At 33.3% G+C, this 21,369-nt stretch overlaps 1 protein-coding gene across 7 annotated transcripts in view; it reads right to left on the bottom strand.

Moving 5' to 3' along the window:
* The window catches only part of Su(H) (recombining binding protein suppressor of hairless), a 123,650-nt gene that overhangs the window by 21,584 nt on the left and 80,697 nt on the right, over positions 1-21,369 (bottom strand). For 5 of the 7 annotated variants that reach the window (XM_089101800.1, XM_089101804.1, XM_089101806.1 and 2 more), the window contains 4 exons: positions 14,506-14,556; positions 9,340-9,508; positions 7,960-8,278; positions 1,884-2,058 (listed from right to left, as the gene is read on the bottom strand). In XM_089101800.1, the coding sequence (XP_088957926.1) occupies positions 1,884-2,058; positions 7,960-8,278; positions 9,340-9,508; positions 14,506-14,556 (714 nt within the window). The remainder of the gene's footprint in view (positions 1-1,883; positions 2,059-7,959; positions 8,279-9,339; positions 9,509-14,505; positions 14,557-21,369) is intronic. The other 2 variants (XM_089101807.1, XM_089101803.1) reach the window with 1 other exon arrangement.

Here is a 21,369-nt window from a genome sequence, read left to right as displayed (position 1 = left end):
ATGTTGTTTTTACCCCAGGAATTGTTAAACAATTTTTTTCGGGGGGGGGGGGGGGGCAAATATGCAGTAATGAATGGGGACTTTACTGATATAAAATTTTCCTTATGTAATTATTATGTATCTGTTTACTGTTTTACTTTTTCCTTCTCAAACGAACAAAACCAACTTTAAAATATAATGAAATTCTAATTTACCGGGATAGTGACTTATTTTATTTTCATAATTTGATTCGTTTGGAATGAAAAAAAGAAAAGAGAAAAAAGGAGTTAAAATACAGAGATAGTAATGGGAACTTCGTGGGCGGGTGTAAAAAGGGAGGCTTTGAATCGATTGGGGTGGAGGAGGAGCGTGCGTAGCTGTGTTGGCCTCAGGCGGCTTGGTGCTGCGATGAGTTGTTAGTAGTAGTAGTAGTATCAATAAACAAATTCATATGATAGTTGATAAAAGAGAGTATATTTTTTTTACCACTGATCTTCCTCTTTATTTATTTGCATTTTATTCATTACCTTGCTCGTATTTTCTATCTTTTATTAGTAGGCTACATGATATCTTTCGTCCATTTTTTTGCCTATTCCCCTTCTTTTATCATGCTTCCTGCGCGTTTACAAATTCATTTTAGTCCAAAATTATAAAATGGTGCTTCTATACTTAATTCTAGAGAAGCTAGAGAGAAAAAATTGCGATTTTGACTTTTTACTTTTTTTGCAATTTTTTATTTTTTTTTTTTTAATGCGATTTTGGCTGTTTTCTCTTTCTAAATAGAAGAAAAGATATCTTTTGACGTCCATTCCATATAGGTATTGATTCTGGTATAATACAACTTTCTAAGTGCTAAAAATGAAAAAGAAAACACAAAAGAAAGGGATAATTACAACCAAAAAGTTGAGATAGGGACAACGTTTCCCAAAAACTGCGATTTTGGCGGTCATTCCATGATTGTATTATTTCACGTCTATTACAACTTTCTGAGTGTAAAATGAAAAAAACAACAACAAAAACAAGAGAAAATAAATACAACAACGAAAAAAGTTTAGAGTAAGGACAACGCTTTCCCCCCAAAAAGTGCGATTTTGACTTTTTGCTTGTGTAAATAGGGACAAAGATATCTTGGCGTTTATTCCATGTATGTATTCTTTTACGTATATTGCAACTTTCTAAGGGCTAAAAATTAAAGTTGTAATTTTGAATGTTTGCTTTTGTAAATAGAGACAAAGATATCTTTTGACCTTCATTCCATGAATGTATTCATTCATGTATATTACAACTTTCTAAGTGCTGGAAATAAATAGTACATATCAATAACAATAATTACAACTAAAAGAAAATTAGTACAAGAGAGATGAGCATAATAAGAAAGGAACCCATACAAAGGTTTAAACAGAAGATAAAAGGGTACAGGGGGGAGAATGTAAAGAAAATAAGAGAGAAATAAAAAAAGGAAAATCGAAGAAGCAATAGCACATGTACGTACGTGATCTCTTAATTTTTACACTTTTTTGTCAATATAAGAATTCCTCCCCAATACAAAAATAATCTCCTGATATATTATCATTTAATGTCCAGAACACCCCCAATTCTGCTCAGTATGGATCAGGGCCGGATCTAGGCGGAGCAAGCGCCCCGCATGGCACGTCCAGGGGGGGGGGGGGCAAAAAAATCTGAAATTGTAACTTTTGGGAAAATTTGTAATATTTACAGCATTGATGCAGGGAGCGGCAAAGTCTACATTTGCCCACCCCCCCCCCCCCCGGAGAAAAAAAAATCTGACTCCAACTCTGGTATCGAACCATTTATTTTAAGGAATGAAGTAGATAAAAATAAAGAAGAAAATGACAGAAAAATAGACAATATTTAAATGCAAAAAAAAAAAAAAAAAAACTTACAATCTGCATTTTTTAAAGACTGTTTCTTCTTTGAGGGTTTGGAAATAACTTTGATTCGTTTGCTATGAAACACTCCAATATCTTGACCGTTGCCATAGAACATTTTAACAGACAACATAAAGTGTTTCCTCTTGTCTGAGTCGGATATGAACAATGTCTTAGCCGCACAATAATGCTGAAATAAAACATATACCACCCATTATAAATAAAAACAAACAATTATAAATCGTTTCAAAAATATATACTATAACGACCCATGTGTTTGAATAATCTTTTTTAAAGAATTGTGACAAAAATTACACTTTATCGCAAAGAGCGAGGGTTGAGGAAGGCACATTCTCCCTCATATACGGAATAAATTATGTTTGTTTTTAGTTTCAAAATTGATATTTTCCAAAATCTTGAGGGTGGACATGGAATTTAGTTTTTTTTTCAAATTTTCAAATTGGTGAGTAGAGTGTGTTTATTTTGGGGGAGAGGAGGAGGAGGAGAGCGCAAGACTGCGCTCTATCCAGGATTTTTATTCGAGGGCTGTTGGAGGAGGTAGAAAAAACTTACAAAACTCATTAAAAATTTGTTTATATGCATTTTTGTTACGTTTTTACCGGTTAGACAAAAAATTTAGGGGGGAGGGTCAAACCTTGTTCCTCACTGGATATGGCCTCGATACAGCGTCACAATGCAGAGGAAGGTCTAAAACATGTTGCGCTTTTTCCGAATCCTAGAAAGATTTTCTATTTTATAGATTTATTTTATTTATATTTACTCTTTTACTCTAATGTTTATTATTTATCTATATTATATCTATATTTTATTACTGTTTATATAAACTTATAATATTATATAATTCAATAATGTTACATATTATTATAATATTTACATTTTATAGTAAATTACAACTTATTAATTATATTTAGTATTTTGCTTATACTTATATTAATTATACCTATGAATTGTATCGTAAATTTATTAGTATCCAGGCAAAAAATGTATTAACACGTCGGGTCTGATTTTCATTATTTATTATGGTTATTAGTCCCAGTACAACACAAAACCCCCTATACGGAAGCCTAAAGGGGGAGAGAAACAGGGAGCTCAGCCAAATTTTAACCATCCTGCCTCCTCCTGAGGTTAAGTTGACTGTGGTAATTCAAAAGACGTCATATCCAATTCCACGCATTTATCTTTTTATCTTTTTAGGCAAAATAAAAGCTGAAGAAGTTGATAATAAAAGATAAAAAGACAGTAGCAAGCAGGGCCATATCCACAGGGGGAGGGGATACACGGTTTCACCTCCCCCCTCCCCCAAATTTTTTGACCGAATCGAACAGAAGTATCAAAAATATAAGTAAACAATTTTTTGTTGCGTTTCGTAAATTGCTTTTGGTAGACCCCCCCTCCCGAACAAAATTCAGGATACGAACGTGGTAGTAAGAACACTCTTAATTATCATATATTATCTCTTAAAACACAGACTATTTTTGTTTTTTTCAACTTGGGCCTAAGTTGTTAGGCACAATATAAAAACATCAAAACTCCGCTTTAATTTTACCATACTTAAAAAAAAATCGCATGCTGACCAATGGTCTGCGTTACCCAGGTATCAATCTCCCGATTCTATGCCTTCGGCCGGGAGTACAATGCGTGGCTGGGGAAAATCATCCAAAGCTTCCCGTGTTTTTCCTCCATATTTCTCCAGGTACCCATTTAGAGCTGGGTCGACTCTGGCTGAGCTTACAGAATCGCACCATTAACCCCCGTTCCAAACCATATAAACAGTGATACCAGGACTCGAACCTAAGGATTTCAAGGCTAAGGATTCTGACCTAAGGATTTCAAGGCTGGAGCGCTAGTCACTCGGCTAGGAGGGTTCAACTATCTAGCCACTTACAAAATGAATTAGGATAGTTCATCCTCCCACTCATAGGAAAGGAGAGGGACAGTTAGTTCAGAAATGTTCATGTAAAACTCCTTATTCCTCAGGTAAGCTGAGTGCGGTAATTCCAAAGATCTCATGTTAACTTGCATAAGTGAAGAAAGTTAAGAAATGTTTTGTTTCCTTTTTATTCTTTACTGGAATTAATAACCAGTTATTTGTACACGGAATACTTTCAAAACATATAAAAATGTATATTGATGAAATATTAATGTAATATCATTATATATATATATATATATATATATATATATATATATATATATATATATATATATATATATATATATATATATATATATATACATATATATATATATATATATAGATATAAAACACATTTAAAATCTAAATGAATTCCAATACAGCTAAGCAAGCTCCTCCTCCATCCTAATCTATAGATAGCCTCCCTCTTTACACCTTCCCAGGAACTTCCCATTTCCCTTTAATCTTTATTTGCGACATCCTCCCACTCCAACCGTGGACGACCTACTTTCCGTTTAGCCTTCGACGGTTGGCCGAAAAGGACAAAGGCTAAAAATTAGCCTTATGTTTTAAACAAATGATATGGAAAGACCTAAACAATATAAATAGTTGCTTTTGAATTAGCTGATTGAAAATGATCCGTACGGACAACGGATTAACATAGATCATACAATATTTACACTTCTCCCAATCTGACACAAACAATATTTTTTTAGGAACATGGCAATGCTGACATAAAACAAAATTCCATAGAAACAGTTATGTTTGTATTTTACAGCATTCAAGGAAAACCGTGAGAAACTTTCCATCTGCTGAGTCCTTAGTTATTGATTGTAAAGTTTTGCTGCCCGTATTTCATACTCAAATCTACCAAAACTAAATCTATAAAACTAAATATATCAAGAACTAAATGCAACACTTGCGTCAGTAACTTAAATAAAAAAAAAAATCAAAAATCTTAATTTACACAAATTGATTCCTTTATTTTTAACATTTCACAAAATAATAACTCAACAAAATAAACATAACTACTACTAGAAGATCAAATGACCTCAGCAGAGTGGCTCAATTAATTAATCAAATCGCATAATCAGAAGACAAAAAAAAAAAAAAAAAAAATCATAAGGAACCTGCTCAGACCCTGCATCTAGACGATGTTTATCGTAATCCCTAGCGCTGTCCAGGAGGCTATTTCAGAGTCGCACAAACGTGACGAAACAAATGAGCCGACCTCGCTGTATTTCTCTTCAAAAAAAAGAAGAAAGAAAGATATTCACAAGGAACCTGCTCCGACCCTGCATTTAGATGATGTTTATCGTAATCCCTAGCACTATCCCGGAGGCTATTTCAGAGAGTCGTACACACGTGACGAAACAAATGAGCTGACCTCGCTGTATTTCTCTCCTAATATACGAGACTCTATTAAAACCCAGTAGCAAGAAGCAGCATCAATAATTTTGTCCATTTTATTTTCAATAACACATACATTTGCTTCAACAATATACAATCTTTCACAAAAAAGGCTATTCCAGGATCTTAACAAGATTGAAGTATAAACGGTGAAGTTTCCCCAATTTACGGTAATTATTTTCTTAGAAACTGAACTCCTTCTATGAAGGGCTTCTTCTAGCATCCTTTTGGTGCCTACATCAAAGAAATTATGCATATTTTGCAAATATTTTCTAGCTAGCTTTCAGCAAAAACAACCTAAATTAATTTCGGCTACAATATCAACGTCCTTTTCACTTAAATTGTACTGCTACGAAAAACCCCAAGTGGGCATTCAGACACGCTCGATTCTTTCTTGGACTCTGTCCAAGTTTCCTGCTCAGAATTGTTGAAGTCCAAGGTATTCTCAGAAATAGGAAATTCACAATCATAATTGTCGCTTTCAGTTCTGTTCTGAAAATGTTCCTCGATAGTTCCATTTTCAACTTTCAATTCTAAATAGTTTGGGCACATAAAATACAAAAGTTTGTGATGGAGGAGATAGGACGATCGTTTAATGTGTTGAGCTCCTTAGAATCATACTAGCTTTAAGTCCAGTTTGAGGTTATTTTAAAAATTGGAATTTTTCTTTTAATAAAATATAGAAATCAATTACGATTAGATTGACACTAACACAATTTTATAATATATCAAAACGTTGAGACACATGAAGTGGCTAGTATTGCTAATTTCATGCAAATTGTGTTAGTTGGAGATAGGCTTAGGAACGCCCTCAAAGTTGTTACGAACAATTTTCTCTTAACTTCTAGAGACAGAATTGATAACTAACAACGAAGACTACTAAGAATTCATGGAAAAGTGTTAATTAGCCGTAAAAAACAAAAATGGAATATTTCACACAAATTCTAGGGGGGGGGGGAATACATTTACCAAAATCTACAGGGGAGGAGAAAGGAATATTTTTTCACTGAAAATACCCAAAAGTGTATTTTTCCGATCTGGCGGGAGGTAAAAATCTAGAGAGGGAAATGCTTCCTACCATACCCCCCCCCCCAATGGTGACGCTCATAGGGGTTACTGAGGAGAGTGCGTTAAAGCAAAAAAAAAAACTGTTGTTATTCTTCAGATATTTTTTTTGAGCATTTAACGCAGCATATTCAAGATATTCATGCTCTTAATACAGAATGTAAAGCTCAGACATCTAAGGTGAGTAGAAATGGATGTCACATCCACACACAAATGAAAACAACGTTCGAGATATCATTTCAAACTTCAGAACAAATATAACAATGCAAAAATGACACAGTAAAAAAATAATTTAAAAAATATAATAATACATTAAAAAAAAATTATTAACATTTTATTCTTAAATGAAGAAAACTTTACAAGCTTGTTTTTTTCTTTCTCGATTATTTTTTTTTTATTATTATTATTACGCGCTTAAAATTCATCAAAATCTCTCTCAAACAAAAAATCAAATTATTACATTATTATATATATATATATATATATATATATATATATATATATATATATATATATATATATAAATAAATATATATATATATATATATATATATATATATATATATATATATATATATATATATATATATATATATATATATATATATATATTATTGGTACTTGTTAGTTATCCCGACCACACTCAAGAAGTGAAGTTAGGTTAATCATAATGAAATATACCAAATATGATGAAAATACGATTAAACACTTTAGAAACAAAATTATGGAAACTACAACGGAGAATTATGGAAAGCAGACAGAGCTACCAGGGACGTAGCTAGAGTATTTTTAATTGGGGGGGGGGAAGGGGTCAAGAGGGAGTGCTATGGAAGTAGGTGCTATCCAGGCGGTAGTAAAAAAAGTAAATATTTGACAAATACGCTACTTGGTGAATTTAAAAACATTACGCAATACATTATAAACAATAAACACACATTAAACAGTCATAAATATAAGTTCTGGTGCTTGGCTTTTACTAAAATTGTCAGGAAATGAGCTGCTGTAGATAACAATAGTATAGCGTAAACATGCTTTCGTGTGAGCGAAGGTGAAGGTCGTATACACTCGGCTTTTTTCAGTCAGATTCATCCCAAACGCTGAAGTATATATCCCGCCATCACTTCCCCCGGCCCTCACGCCCAGCAGAGGATGATCAATCTCATAATTATACCAAGCTCTATTCTAATAGTCTATTTGCTCGTAATTTTGAATGGATCTTTGACTCCTGTAAGATCTAATTTGTTGCACTAAACTTTGAATATACGTGATTTCTGGAAATTGTTTAGGATTTTTTATTAAATTAATTTGTTTGTGGGTTCGCCGATTTATGTTAATAGATAGCATTGATATCAGCGTGCCACATAAAGCCGAAAGAAAAATCATAGGCAGCGCAATAGCGCTGTCTAAGTAACGATTACACAGATTGTGTAAGATTATATAGTGACATTTCTTCACATTTAAATTTGAAAGTATTCGAAAATTAGTTAAAGTTAGAATCCGTTTATCCGTTGGGCATTGTTTGACAAAGAATATCCAGAAAATCTGAATTAATTTGGCATCATTGCGGCAGAAACCTTGAATTAATTAAAAATTGCCGGAGATGCCCATTGGAAGGGAAAATTGACTCCTAGAGTTTGAAAAGAGCTTTAATAATATCTAAGAACTTTAAAAATATCTTACCTTTCCATTCAAGTCTAACTGCTGCATATCTTGATCCGAATTACCGATGCCAATAAAGGCACAGAGCTGGGACGCCGCTTCCGGATCCGGTGAGCCATTAGCCGTTGACTCTCGCTGTATCATCTCCCTCCGCCTCCGCCAACCATCTCCATATAAGTATATACACGGGGGTGGACAGAAAAATCGTTTTTCGTTGCCATAAGACTTTTGCGCCACTTTGGCATGGAGTATCACTAGCACCATATCTCCCCTTTCTTGAAGGTATCGAACCATAGCATCACGGGTTAATCGTTGCTCTTTAGGTCGGTAAAGCGGAGGCCTGTCAATGTTAAATACCATATAATACTTTCAAAAGAGAAAAACATATACATAAAATAATATTGCCTAAGAATACTAAAACACATTTTATATTTATATATATATATATATATATAAGCTACAACAAAAAAATACTGTGTAATGAAGTGTGTAACCATGCCCTTTTTAATTAAAATTTAATTATTTTTCCAATATACTCGAAATTCCATTTTTTTTTTTTTTTTTTTTTAAAATAAAACCACTTAAATAATTAGCGCAAAAAGCACTATGTGCAATATATGTTAACTATTCCATTTAAAAAATATAACTGTTCCATTAAAAAAAAAAAATCTAAAAAAGGTTATTTCATTTAACTACAATTCTAATGTTGTTTCATTGATTCCCGTCAAACAGCCAAAATCGTAAATATTTCTTCTTGATAAAATGGATCTTTTCACTAGTTTTAACATAAGAATTTCGGGAGTTCAAGAGAAAATCTTTGAAAATATATTCATATAGATAGACCTGAGCTTATTTTCAAAAATTTATTAAACAAAAGTGATTGTCATTTGCGCATATGGATTACATCATTGGTAACACTGCCAGTGACATTTTCTTACAATTGCAATGCTGTTCCATTGATTTTTGTCACATAGACAAAATCGTCAAATTTGCTTCTTGATATAATGGACCTTTTCGCTGGTTTCAACATGAAAATTTCAAAAGTTTAAGTGGAATCTTTGAAAATATATTCATATATTTATATATAATATACAAATATATTCAATATATTCAAACCTGAGCTTATTTCCAAAAATGTTTTAAAAGAAAAATTTGATTAATCAACTGGTCGATATGATTCATCGACTATACTGCTCAAAACTCAAATTGAGTCAGACCAAAAGCGTAATTTTTAGGAATTTGTGCCATTCTTCAGGACTAAAGGCAAAAAAAAGTTTTTATTCGTGCACAATGGTTTATATTACTAGCAACTGCAAGAGATGTAGGCATTTTAGCACTATATTCGTCATGTTATTCATTTTTTTTAAAAATGTATGGCAAGGTCCAGAGCTGAAATCTTACCCATATCTATCGAATGGTACAGGTGGCGAGGGGGTTGATAGAGGCGAAGGTGGGGCCTGAAGGGTTGGTGCCATCCCCGCCACCGCCAGCGGATGCTGGCTAATCACACTGTCACCGTTCACTTTGTCTGGTGGCGTTAAACTACCAGGAATCATTTGACTATGACCATCTAGAAAACAAAAATGATTAAATTCAAACTAAATAATAAGTATATTAAATGAAATCAGATAAAAAAACTAGCAACCTTCTAGCAAAATAGTGAAAAAAATTGCTTTCGGGATAGGAGAATCTAGTAACTTTCTAATAATCAATTTTATCCAATTGTTAACTCTTTTGCATATTGCTTTCAGGATAAGAGAATCTAGTAATTTTCTGACAGTCAATTTTATTCAACCTTTTAACTCTTTCTTATATTGCTTTGAGGATAGGAGAATCTAGTAACTTTCTAAAAATGAATTTTATCCAATTGTTAACTCTTATATTGCTTGACCAGCCATTTTTATTAAAAAAATAATAAATAAGTCCAAGTAGGCTCGAAATCTACGTAAACTTTTACGTCAGGTAAGTTGATGTTACGTTATGGAAAAGTCAACATAGCAGCAACAAAGTCAATGTTCCACAAGGAAAATTAATAAATTTTCGAATCAAATCAATCAATTTTGCGTAGAAAGCCGTCTCGCTTGGCCACAGCTTGAATCTCTATCTCTATTCCGCATTTCAATTTCCGAGTAGCTTATTTATGATGTTAGTGATGATCTTAGATGATGATTATGATGATTTGTCAGATTCTTTTCGTTAGCCTAGTGTGAAAGGACATATTTCAATACGAAATCCTATACTTAACGCAGCGTAACTTAACCACTTAGCACATAAAAATTACGTATGAAGTATGAAAGCCTCTTAATCCCGTAACCATATACGTGAGGTGACAAACTAACTAGAACAAGTGTGCCAAAACATAAGAGACATCGACACAGGGGCGGATCCAGGATTTTTTTTTGGGGGGGGGGCAAAATAGGTTGATCCGAAAAAAATTTTTAAGGAAGGGGGGCAAAATAGGTTAATCCGATAAACTTGCGTTAGGAGCAAGTTTAATTAACGCAAACTTGAGTTAATTAAGTAAATTACACTATTTTGGACTACGCTAGGGGGCGCACCCCCTGGATCCGCCACTGCATCCACAACCAAAAACAAGTCAGTTAGGCATCGAATCCCGACGAGTACCCCCCCCCCCTTCATGAAAGAGATTCCCTCTTTTTTCTCTCTTATTCTTCTGCTCACCAAACTACAAAAGTTTTACTTCTCTGTTGGGACATCGAACTTAAGGATTTTCTAGAGATAGTTTGGGTGGATTCACTCCCAAATATAAAACTTTTCCCGTAGATTTTCAATTTGTATGTATAATAATTCCCATCGACTCAAAATTCTACAGTAAAGCTATTGTTAAAAGTCTATTGCACAAAAGTACAGACGATAAAAAATTTCGAGTGAATAAATGAATTTTGCCCGATTTTTAAACCCCCGTCCAAAATTTTAGTTTTTAAGCAGAAAAAGTAAAAAAAAAACTTTACAAATATTGCCAATATTAACCAATAACAAAACTATATGAATCAAACTGGAACAAAAAAATTTAAAACAAAAATTTACAAACAAAAAATTCTTCAAAGAACATAAAGAACCATATTAAAAAATTAACTAATTTAGGATGCCTTTAGGAATATTTATGTAATTAATCTTCTTTTTCTTCTTCTTCGTTAATCGCTACGCTTTAGCAAAACTTAAAATTTTTCCCAAGCGTAGCAATTTATATCTGTAATAGTTTATATTTTTGTTTATTATGTAAAATTAAGTCAAACAACGTAACCATATCTTTACACAAGAAATTCAATTGGTGTCAATCATTCGAACCAATTAATGAACTTCGATTACATTTAGCAAATTAACCCGACAAACTCCTTAATCCCAAGGAATAGGTCTTTTTTTCTTTCTTTTTTTTTTTTACAGAGAAGCAAGGTCGCAGTGGTTCAGTGACAGAAAAAGGTGCAACTCACCCATTTTTATAATTCAAAAAAAAAAAATTACAGGAAAATTGCTCACTTTGGTAAGCAAGATCCTCAATCCTCCAATTACTGCCCAGACAAAAAAAAAATTATTTTATATCTTGAATTTTAATTAAAACAAAATTGACCTTACACAGAGTTTCAAAAGAAAGTAGGCTACGTTATTGCAAAATCTTGAATATTGGTGAATCCAAGGATTTGCCAAAACATAACAGTAAAAGCGTTGGAAACACTAATTGCTTTTTTTTTTAAGTCGAAACATACCAATAATTACTAGCATTTTCCGACCCACTTGGTTCAAGTACCAAGGACAGTGAGAGTTGAATCCGATTGTATTGCCAGAAAAGAGATTTACACAACCATATGTATTTAAAAATTAGGAAAAGTTGGGAATTCAATTTTTTATGAAAAATTTCCTCTCAATTCAGTTGTGCAGTTTTTCTTTGCAGTGGACGCCAAATTAAAAAGAGAAAAAATGTCGGTAAAAAATATGAAAAAAAAAACTAAAAACATATGACATCAAACAGCTAAAGAAAGCGTAGCTTTCATTCGAAAAAAGCATTGCCAAATTTAAGTAATTAGGTTTGCTTCTTTATTAACATGGTCCGACGTGGCAACGCTTGCAAAAAGTAGAACTGCCCAGAAGTTGTACTGGGCTCAAAACTTAAAACATATGGGACCAAACAGGTAAAGGTGTATCTTCCCTCCGAAAAACCATAGACAAATTTAATTATTTAGTTTGTACTTATTCATTTCCACACGGTTCATTGCAACACTGGCAGAAATTTAGCAGGTCCACTGCCCAGAACAATTCCTAATTTTGAAAAAAAAACCATCTAAAGAAAAATCTTAAAAAAACAACGGTTTTTTGGCAGGGGAAAACATAGGTAAAATTCTATTCTAGAAGCTTTTTGATATCTGGGAAAGTAATTGAGTTAGGTGAAAGATCCATGGTACTTTAAGACTGGGATGAGCCACCTAGGATTTCCTAATCTTCAAGATTTTGCAGTAATATAAATACACTTTACCTAATTGAAAGAAAAACGTTTCAAAACACATTTCCTTTTTAAACTAATAGAATCAAAATAGAATCAACATACACTATTGTTTTTGCCGACGTCTATTTTCTAATCGAAGAAGTCGCTAAATGTTTCTTGGGGTTGTTGCATGTGTTTTCCTTCAACACGTGCGATCCTAGCGAATTCCAGAGAATACCGCTGGTTTCAGTAAGTATTGAAGATGCAGATTTCACTACGCATGTGTGTATTTTAAGCATCCAATATAAAAAATTATAATTCTGTGAGCTCTGGTGAATACTAGGGATACTTTTGCAATACCCAATAGTTTAATATACATGACGGGTAAGGTCTTGTCAAGATAGGATCTAAAATCGTATTGGTAGTTCAAAAGAGTAAGTGATAGAACAGAAGATTCTTTAATTTTTTAATCTGAGGAAATTTTATGGTTCTACATATTTTTATATTAATTATTGAATTTTTCTACAATTATTTTTATTATTTAATTATTCTTTTATTTTACTTAAATTTTTATTTAAATTAAATAAATTTGTCTATAATTTAGCAAAATAGTTTTTCTTAATTATTCCATTTTACTTAGTTCGATAGCTTTTTTATTTAATTATTTTATTACAGAAAACATCTATTTTCTATTTTATTATTTAGAAACTTTTCTATTATAAGAAGACATCTACTTTTTTTTATAAGGAATTGAAAAAAGTCCCCATCTGCACATTTCTCCATGCTAGAAATACTATGATATAAGTTATACTTTAACTATTTGATTATTATTTATTTACTTTTCTTTTATTTAATTAATTTTTTTATTAAAATTAAATAGTTTTTTAGTCATCTAATTAAACATTTTTTTGTATTTAATTATTCTATTCTTATTCAGTTCTATAGCATTTTTGTTGAATTATTCTGTTATGGAAGACACATGTTTTAATTATTTAGAAGACGACTTTTCTATTGTAAGACTTTTTTATTTCTGTCTACTTTTTTGCAAGGAATTTAAAAAAAGCTCTCCATCTAGACACTTCTAATACCTTGCTAAAGAATGAACAAGGCTCAAGAAGCGAATAAGAAACGAAGCGAATAAGAATAAGGCTCAAAATAGCATCGAACGCCACAATGTAACATCAGCAATGATTCAGCCATAGCAGCAGCGTTGCCAACACTTCGAGACAAGCTGTGTCGGTCTTTCGACAAAATTTACCGCAAAAGATACAACTGTCTTGTATATTAAGATACAGTTTTTTTTTTATTATATTCTTCTTTAAACGTTTTGTTTCTCAATAAAGCACGTATCAAAAATGCCAGAATAAACCAAAACAAGCAGTTTTTTTTTTACGCTAATATCTTTATTCTCTCTCAAAAACTAATTTTGAGCAATGTTTTATCGTAGAATGTTTCATTCAAGATTTACGGAGATTTCTGTTTGCAAGGCGTTCGACGGTAGCCTCTTTTCTTTAGCATCAATAAGAGGTGTTTGGTGGACTTTCAAAAGTTTCGAAAAAGTAAAACTTAACCAAGGGATAACAATCAAACCGTATCAACAGAAATTTTGGATTGTAGCATAAAATATCCAAAAGAGCCGCATTGTGTCAGGACCTATAAATTATACTTTAAACGGTACAATTGTGCCGCGTTGGCAACGCTGCAGATCAGGCGTGAGCTTCGAAACAGGTGTTGACAAAAAAATTAAACGATGTGTATATTATATTACATTTTATACATGTTAGATATTTTAATATAAACTGTTTTTTATTTTCAATTGAAGTGTGTACACATTTTTGGGACAAAGCTTTGTTTTGAAATTTCACACCAGTAGAAGGATGCCCGACTGACACCGTACCAAAAACCAATAACCCAAGACCAAGGGCGTATCCGGGATTTTATAGGGGGGGGAGGGTATTTTCTCATGTGGAAGTGAATTTTACAAAACGCATACAAAATTTGTTCCTATGAATTTTTGTCACTTTTTTAGGAGTCAGACCAAAATTTCGGGAAAGGAGATCAACCCCAGTAACCCCCCCCCCTCCTGGATACAACCTTGCTCAAGACATTCACATATATATTTTTCTTACATCTTCCATAGTTGGGGGATATCACCTTCACATCTGCATTACTTTGCCAATCTGCCAAGAGAAGAAATAGTAGAAATTATATATTCGTTAAATTAGTAACACCTCTCTTATTACTAATATATTGATAAATGCTATGTATAACCCTCTAAAGTTCTTATAAATAGAATTCTGCAAATTTGTACTATTTGATTATCACAATGAACTAGCAATCGTACAACATTAAAAACTCAATATCTTTGCCCACGCCCCCGACACAATGTGTACTATAATAAATAAATACCTGGTTGCTTTAGATCAACATGGAGAGGGGGGGTGCTTCCTTGCCTTGCTTCATTCGGCAATAGGTTGCTTAAATCACTTTGAAATTATTAGTAATATATACGAGAAAAACATTACTGTGGTCAATGTAGGAAGTGATATTAGCACCTGACTTCGCATTGAATCAGGAGTTAAGCAGGGTTGCGTTTTACCCCATTTATGTGGATTATTTTGAAGGACGTTTTCCTAAAAAACACAGCAAAGTCCAATAGAAAGGTATGGAATCAAATGGGGAAGTAAAACTCTTCTAGACTAAGATTTTGCTGATAATTTGCTTGTCCTAGATGAAAATGTTAGCAAAATGAATGAACTTTTTGGAGGTTTTGAGAGTAGGGGTGCAAGAAAAGGTTTGAAATAAATGTTAAGAAGACTAAGTCACGAAAAATGGGAATAAGTGAAGGTGAAGAGGTAATAGTGACTAACGAAAGATTGATCAAGTGGATAGAATTGCTTATCTAGGCAATATTAGGTACTTTCCCATTATATGCGCCTATCTAAAAAGTCAAGTTTGGTTATTGCTAATGAAATAAAATAGGATGAATATATAATAGTTTATAAACAAATTTGGGCTATATATTTGCACATTAGGGGGGGGGGGGGGTAAAGCATTGCATATATTAAATACGTAACCTACCCTAACCTAATCTAGGTACCTTTTTCTCCCCCTAAACCCCAAAAAACAACAGTTTAAATATCGTAAACGCATTGAAAACCACGCTAAGCATTGCATTACTGTATAGCGGTGTCTTGAATTAACCCGTCAAAAACGGGTTTCTCGTGAATGGTTTCCTTGTAAAGGCCCATATAATGGGAAAGTACCCAATATTATTAGCAAAGGCGGTGGATGCAGCGAAGATGTTAAAAACAGAATAGCCAAAGCCCATGGTGTTTTCACAATTGAAAAAAGGTTGAAAGAATAGGAAGACAAATCTGTGAACCAATGTTAGAATATTGGAAGCTAAAGTAATCACAGTGGCCAAGTATGGTTTTGAAACGGATTAACAAAAAGAAAAAAAGACATCAATACCGGTATGTGTTTCTATGTATTTTTTTTACTTTTTTTTACGAGTCACAAGGTTTTTTTTTGGGGGGAGGGAGGAGGGATTAAATCCGGTATCCCCCTCCCCTTAACCCGACCTTGACCTCAACCTTGACCCATCTCCCCTTCTTTTCAAATTTCTCCGAATGTGGACTCAGCAGCTTTATGGAGAATGGCACATTTGATGAATTAAAAGCTTCACAATTCTTTATAGCTCGATTTCGAAATTATGTAAGGGTACGAAATGTACGTAATTACGTAAGATCTACCATCATTCGAGTGCAAGTTTACCCCTTAACAATAAAGGGAGGAGTCATTTCCTTTGACATTCCTGACGTTTTGGCTAATTGAATGATGGGGGAGGGGTCAATCACAGACATTTTTAATAGGAGTTTAAAAATCGATGCCCTTTAATTACACATCCTAGAATTTTTATAATAGTTAGCAGGAACTTGAGAGTGTGACAATGGAAATCTTGTAGTAAATACATTTACTGGGGTTCGCATACACATCGACTGTCCAAAATCAAAATCTATTCCCTACATACTATTCCCTACAAATCCATTCCCTACATAAAGGGATTTTCGGGTAATTGAAGTTTCAAGTTACATTTAATCGGGGCAAATTGGGAAACGAGACACATAAAGGTTCCCTAAACTTAACGAATTGATAAGCGAAACCGATCAAAATGTAACATCCATTTACCAAAAACCCTGAAAAATATCTATAGTATACTTTTATTTGACAAGTTCATATTAGCGAAGAGTACAATTGCCTTTGCGTATTCACCCATACTTACTAAAAATTATTTTGATCAATTATAGAAATAATTTTAAGACGAATTATTTCTAACTAAAAATAATTTCAAGAAAGATAATAATCACCAAAGTTGTATGAAATTTTCCATGAAAGGGGAGGTTCCTTCTACTTCTCCAGATTAATATAGTGGCGACACGACAATTTTACGCTGAACATTTCTCACTGTACTTTATATATCGTGCGACTAGTTTCCTCTTATTTCCCTATTTAGTCCCTAATTCACAACCATGCCGAAAGGTATAGAAAACGTGTCGTAACTTTTGTTAACTGGGCTCTTCAACAGTTAATCGCCTCCTTTTTTATATTTTTGGTCCCATTTTAAGTTTTCCGGTACCATTTCTCAACTCCTGATCCTGTCACATTTTATTACGTAGTATTGCACTCGCCAACCGTCTAGGGCCAAACAAAAAGCAGGTCGTATTCAAATGGGTAGGAAAGAAGTCGTAAGGAAAGATTCAAGGGAAATGGGAACTTTCCGGGAGGGTGTAATTGGGGAGGCTTTGAACAGATTGGGATGGAGGAGGAGCGCGTGTAGCTGTGTTGTTCTCAGGTGGCTTGGTGCTGCACTGAGTTGTTAGTAGTAATAGTGGTAGTATTAAAAAAAATTGCTACTACTACAACTACTAACAGTTCACTACAGCACCAGGTCTTCTAAGGTCAACACAGCTGCTCACTCTCTTTCTCTACCTCAGATTAATAAAGATCCATCATTGCAAATCAACCAGTCCTAGGAACCATTACGCATCTAGAAATCAAAAATAAATAAGTGCATTCCATCATATCATCATGTTCTTTGAAGAACCTTTTTGCATGTTTCGACAAAGCATCGTTCTGTAGAACCCCTCACCTTCCCCGACTAGTTCATGGGAAGTGCCAGGTGTATATTGAGAGTCCATTTAATATCCCATCTTTCAACTTTGTTTATCCATTTCCCGTAAACTAACAAATGGTTCCATGAGTGCTGGAGATAGAAAAGATATCTTAATGTCCTTAAACTCTTCTTATGCCCTATCTATGAAGAAAATTAAGACAGCAATTCAAAATGGAATAAGAGATAAATTCAAGCCCCAAGGACAGTAAAAATAAGATCTAATTGTTTAAATTAGTTAAGTGGAAATTTACACAACCACATATATTCACATAAAAACAGAAAAATATTAGGAATTCAACTTTTGACAAAAATGACCATAATATACAGTGTTCGGTAGTAGTAGGCAACTAATTAAAAAAAGAAATGTGGGTGGACAATCAGCAAAAAGTCAATTAAAAATATATGGACCAAATAGCTTAATAAGGTGTAGCTGTCCTTTGAAGGTATTAAATAAAAAAAAAACAAATTTTTTAAACTGAAAGTAAGGAGCGACATTAAAACTTAAAACGAACAGAAATTATTCCGTATATGAAAGGGGCTGTCCCCTCCTCAACACCTCGCTCTTTACACTAAAGTTTTTTATTGTTTAAAAAAATAAAGTTATGAGATAAAGTCAAACTTTAGCGCAAAGAGCAAGGCGTTGAGGAGGGGACAGCCCCTTTCATATACGGAATAATTTCTGTTCGTTTTAAGTTTTAATGTCACTCCTTACTTTCAGTTTAAAAAACTTGTTTTTTTTTTATTTAATTTCTGATCGTTTTTTTAGTTAATACAGCTTTTATTTGCATAAAAATTTTACTTTTCTTTTGCTAAATGGAAGTCTTTACAAATTAACTTACGTAACTAACTTCTATATTCGTATATTTTTCTTCTGGCAAAAAATACAAAGTTGCAGATTTTTGCAGATATGAGCTTGAAACCTATGTAATAGGGTTTTCTGATACGCTGAATCTGACGGTGTGATTTTCATTAAAATTCTTTCACTTGTAGGGGATGTTTCCCCCTCTTTAAAAAATCGAGTAAATTTTCTCAGGCTCGTAGCCTTTGATGAGTAATACTAAACTTAATAAAATTTATATATTTAGGATCAGCATTATAAACACATTCTTTTGATACATTTATTGACATCAAAATTTCGTTTTTAAAAGTTTCGATTACTATTGAGCCGTATCGCTTGTTTTTTTATTGTTTTTTTTATTACGTATATGTTATTACTTATATGAAGGGGTTTTCCCCTTAGTCAATACCACGCTCTTTACGTTAAAAGTTAATAAAAATTTTGATTCAGAAACCCCTGAATCACAAAGGCCGTTTAATTAGAATAGATAGCTCTTTTGAAAGCACTAAAAAAAACTGTAGCGTAAAGAGCGAGGTATTGACTTGGGGGAGAACCCCCTCACATACGTTATAATTTCTGTTCGTTTTAAGTTCTAATATTCCTTCTTACATTTCAGTTGAAAAAACTTGTTTTTTTTTATTTAATTTCTGATCGTTTTTTAAATAATGCTTGGAAATCCGGCGCCCCCTTCATAGAAATGTCCCTTACCCCAAAGAAACATCCTCCACGGAAATATTCTCCAGAGTAACTCCCTCCTCTAGCCCCCCCCCTCCAGAAAAAGTCCTTGCTGAAAAAGGTTGTATACTTCCCAATAACCAATAAATAATGCTGGCAGGTCCGGCGCCCCCTTCATGTCAATTTCCCTTCCCCCATGACCACTTCCTTCATTAACAGATCCTCCAACCTAACCCCTGACCCCACCATCCCTATCCCAAACATAAAAAGAAACAACAGTAAAATTCTTTATAATTACCCAACAACAAAACTATAATGTAAAAATTTGTAAATTTAATAAAATTTGTCCCAAGCTCTGGGAGATTAGGGGGATTAATTCACCCTAAAAGACATATTTATCATATTTTCGACCATGCTGAACAAAATGGCTATCTCAAAATTTTGATCGGGTGACTTTGGGAAAAAAATAAGCGTGGGAGGGGGCCTACTTGCCCTCCATTTTTTTTTGGTCACTTAAAAAGAGCACTAGAACTTTTAATTTCCTTTCCAATGAGCCCTCCCACGATATTCTAGGACCATTGGGTCGATACGATCACCCCTGGGGAAAAAACAAAAACAAAACAAACAAACAAACAAACAAATGAACACGCATCCCTGATCTTTCTTCTGGCAAAAAATGCAAAATTCCACATTTTTGTAGATAGAAGCTTGAAACCTCTACAGTAGGGTTCTCTGATACGCTGAATATGATGGTGTGATTTTCATTAAGGTTCTATAACTTTTAGGGGGTCTTTCCCCTTTTTTTGAAAATCAGCCAAATTTTCTCGGGCGCGTAACTTTTGATAGATAAAACTAAACTTGATGAAAGTTATATATTTGAAATCAGCATTGAAATCTGATTCTTTTGATATATCTATTGGTATCAATAACCCGTTTTCTAGAGTTTCGGTTACCATTGAGCCGGGTCGCTCCTTACTTACAGTTCGTTACCACGAACTGTTTGATAAGTTAGCTGTCTTTGGAAATGAAAAGATTGTTAATGTTTGAATTCCTACGGACGAAAAGCATTACCAAATCAATTAATATTGTTTTGCTTATTTATTTTCGATTCAACGTGGCAACACTGACAAAATATGAAACTGACAAAAACTATATAATTTTGAAACAATCATAGAAAAGTCTTAAAAAATTACGGGTTTTAGGTAAAAATCGACCGATGATGACCCCTGAGGATAGAAAATGTTTTTTTTTTTATCTATGTGTCCTTAGTAATTTAAGTACTGTCCTAAGCACTGATGTAATTCCTTAAGTAATTCCAGTTTGTTTATTTGTTAGAAAACCGAACAAACTACAGATAATTTTGAATCTTGTTTCTAATTAGTATTATGGGTAAGTGTCCATGATTAATTAATTAATGTTAATAATGCAGCATGCTTAGGGGAACCACATCCATTTTGATAACGGAAGTATTGCGTTGAACTAAAACTCTGATAAAAAAAGAATTAGAAACAGGGGGGGGGGGTTCCAAAAATTAGGTAACATGTAAACTATATTAATGAACTATCTGATGAGTCTGAAATTCTACAAACAGGCAAAATGAACAATAATCAATAAATAAAAATTGCATAAAGTAGAACAAACTCATCCTCCATTACCGATAGTTTGATAAGTTTAATCAACCTAACATTATTATAATTCTTTCCGGTCGTACATTTACAGGTTTCTTTGTTGTTGTTTTTTTTTTGCCAGTTGCGTCAATTCCCAAAATGGGAGAAGGAGGGGCAAAATGTATTTTAAAATCTAGGATAATTTTTAGGGTGGGCAATTTTTTAGTTTTTTGATTTGATCAATGCAAGTACGAAAACCGGTATTTTTCAATGAAATACAATAAGACATTTTTTCAAAATCTTGGGGAGAAGGGGAGAATTCAAAAGTTTTTCGATTTGCTCAATGCAAATACGAAAACAAAGGAATTGTTCAATAAAATAAGAAAAAAAATATTTCAAAATCTCGGGTGGGGCGTCAAAAAACCCTCCCCAACTAGTACCCTTGCTATATCCGTTTGGTGTCAAAGTCCACTTCGATTTAATACAATAATAGATCAAACAAACCCACTATATTAGTGGATTTCGTAGTAGTAACCAAGCTGAGTACATAAAACGTGAAAAACAGAGAAAGAACCTGCAACTGAACAAGAGGGTTTACTTGTCTCCATTCCTTGTACAAATTCTTCATTCCGTTAAAAGTCAGCCACGCCTGGAACACTGGTTTCACGAAAAACCGTTACCCAATTTCTTCAATAAG

The sequence above is a fragment of the Artemia sp. Qi Xiang Cuo genome, chromosome 15 (assembly GCF_049724085.1).
Source record: "Artemia sp. Qi Xiang Cuo chromosome 15, ASM4972408v1, whole genome shotgun sequence".
Lineage (NCBI taxonomy): Eukaryota > Metazoa > Arthropoda > Branchiopoda > Anostraca > Artemiidae > Artemia > Artemia sp. Qi Xiang Cuo.
Note: the sequence above shows the minus strand (reverse complement) of the source record. Positions and strands in the feature narration are given on the sequence as shown.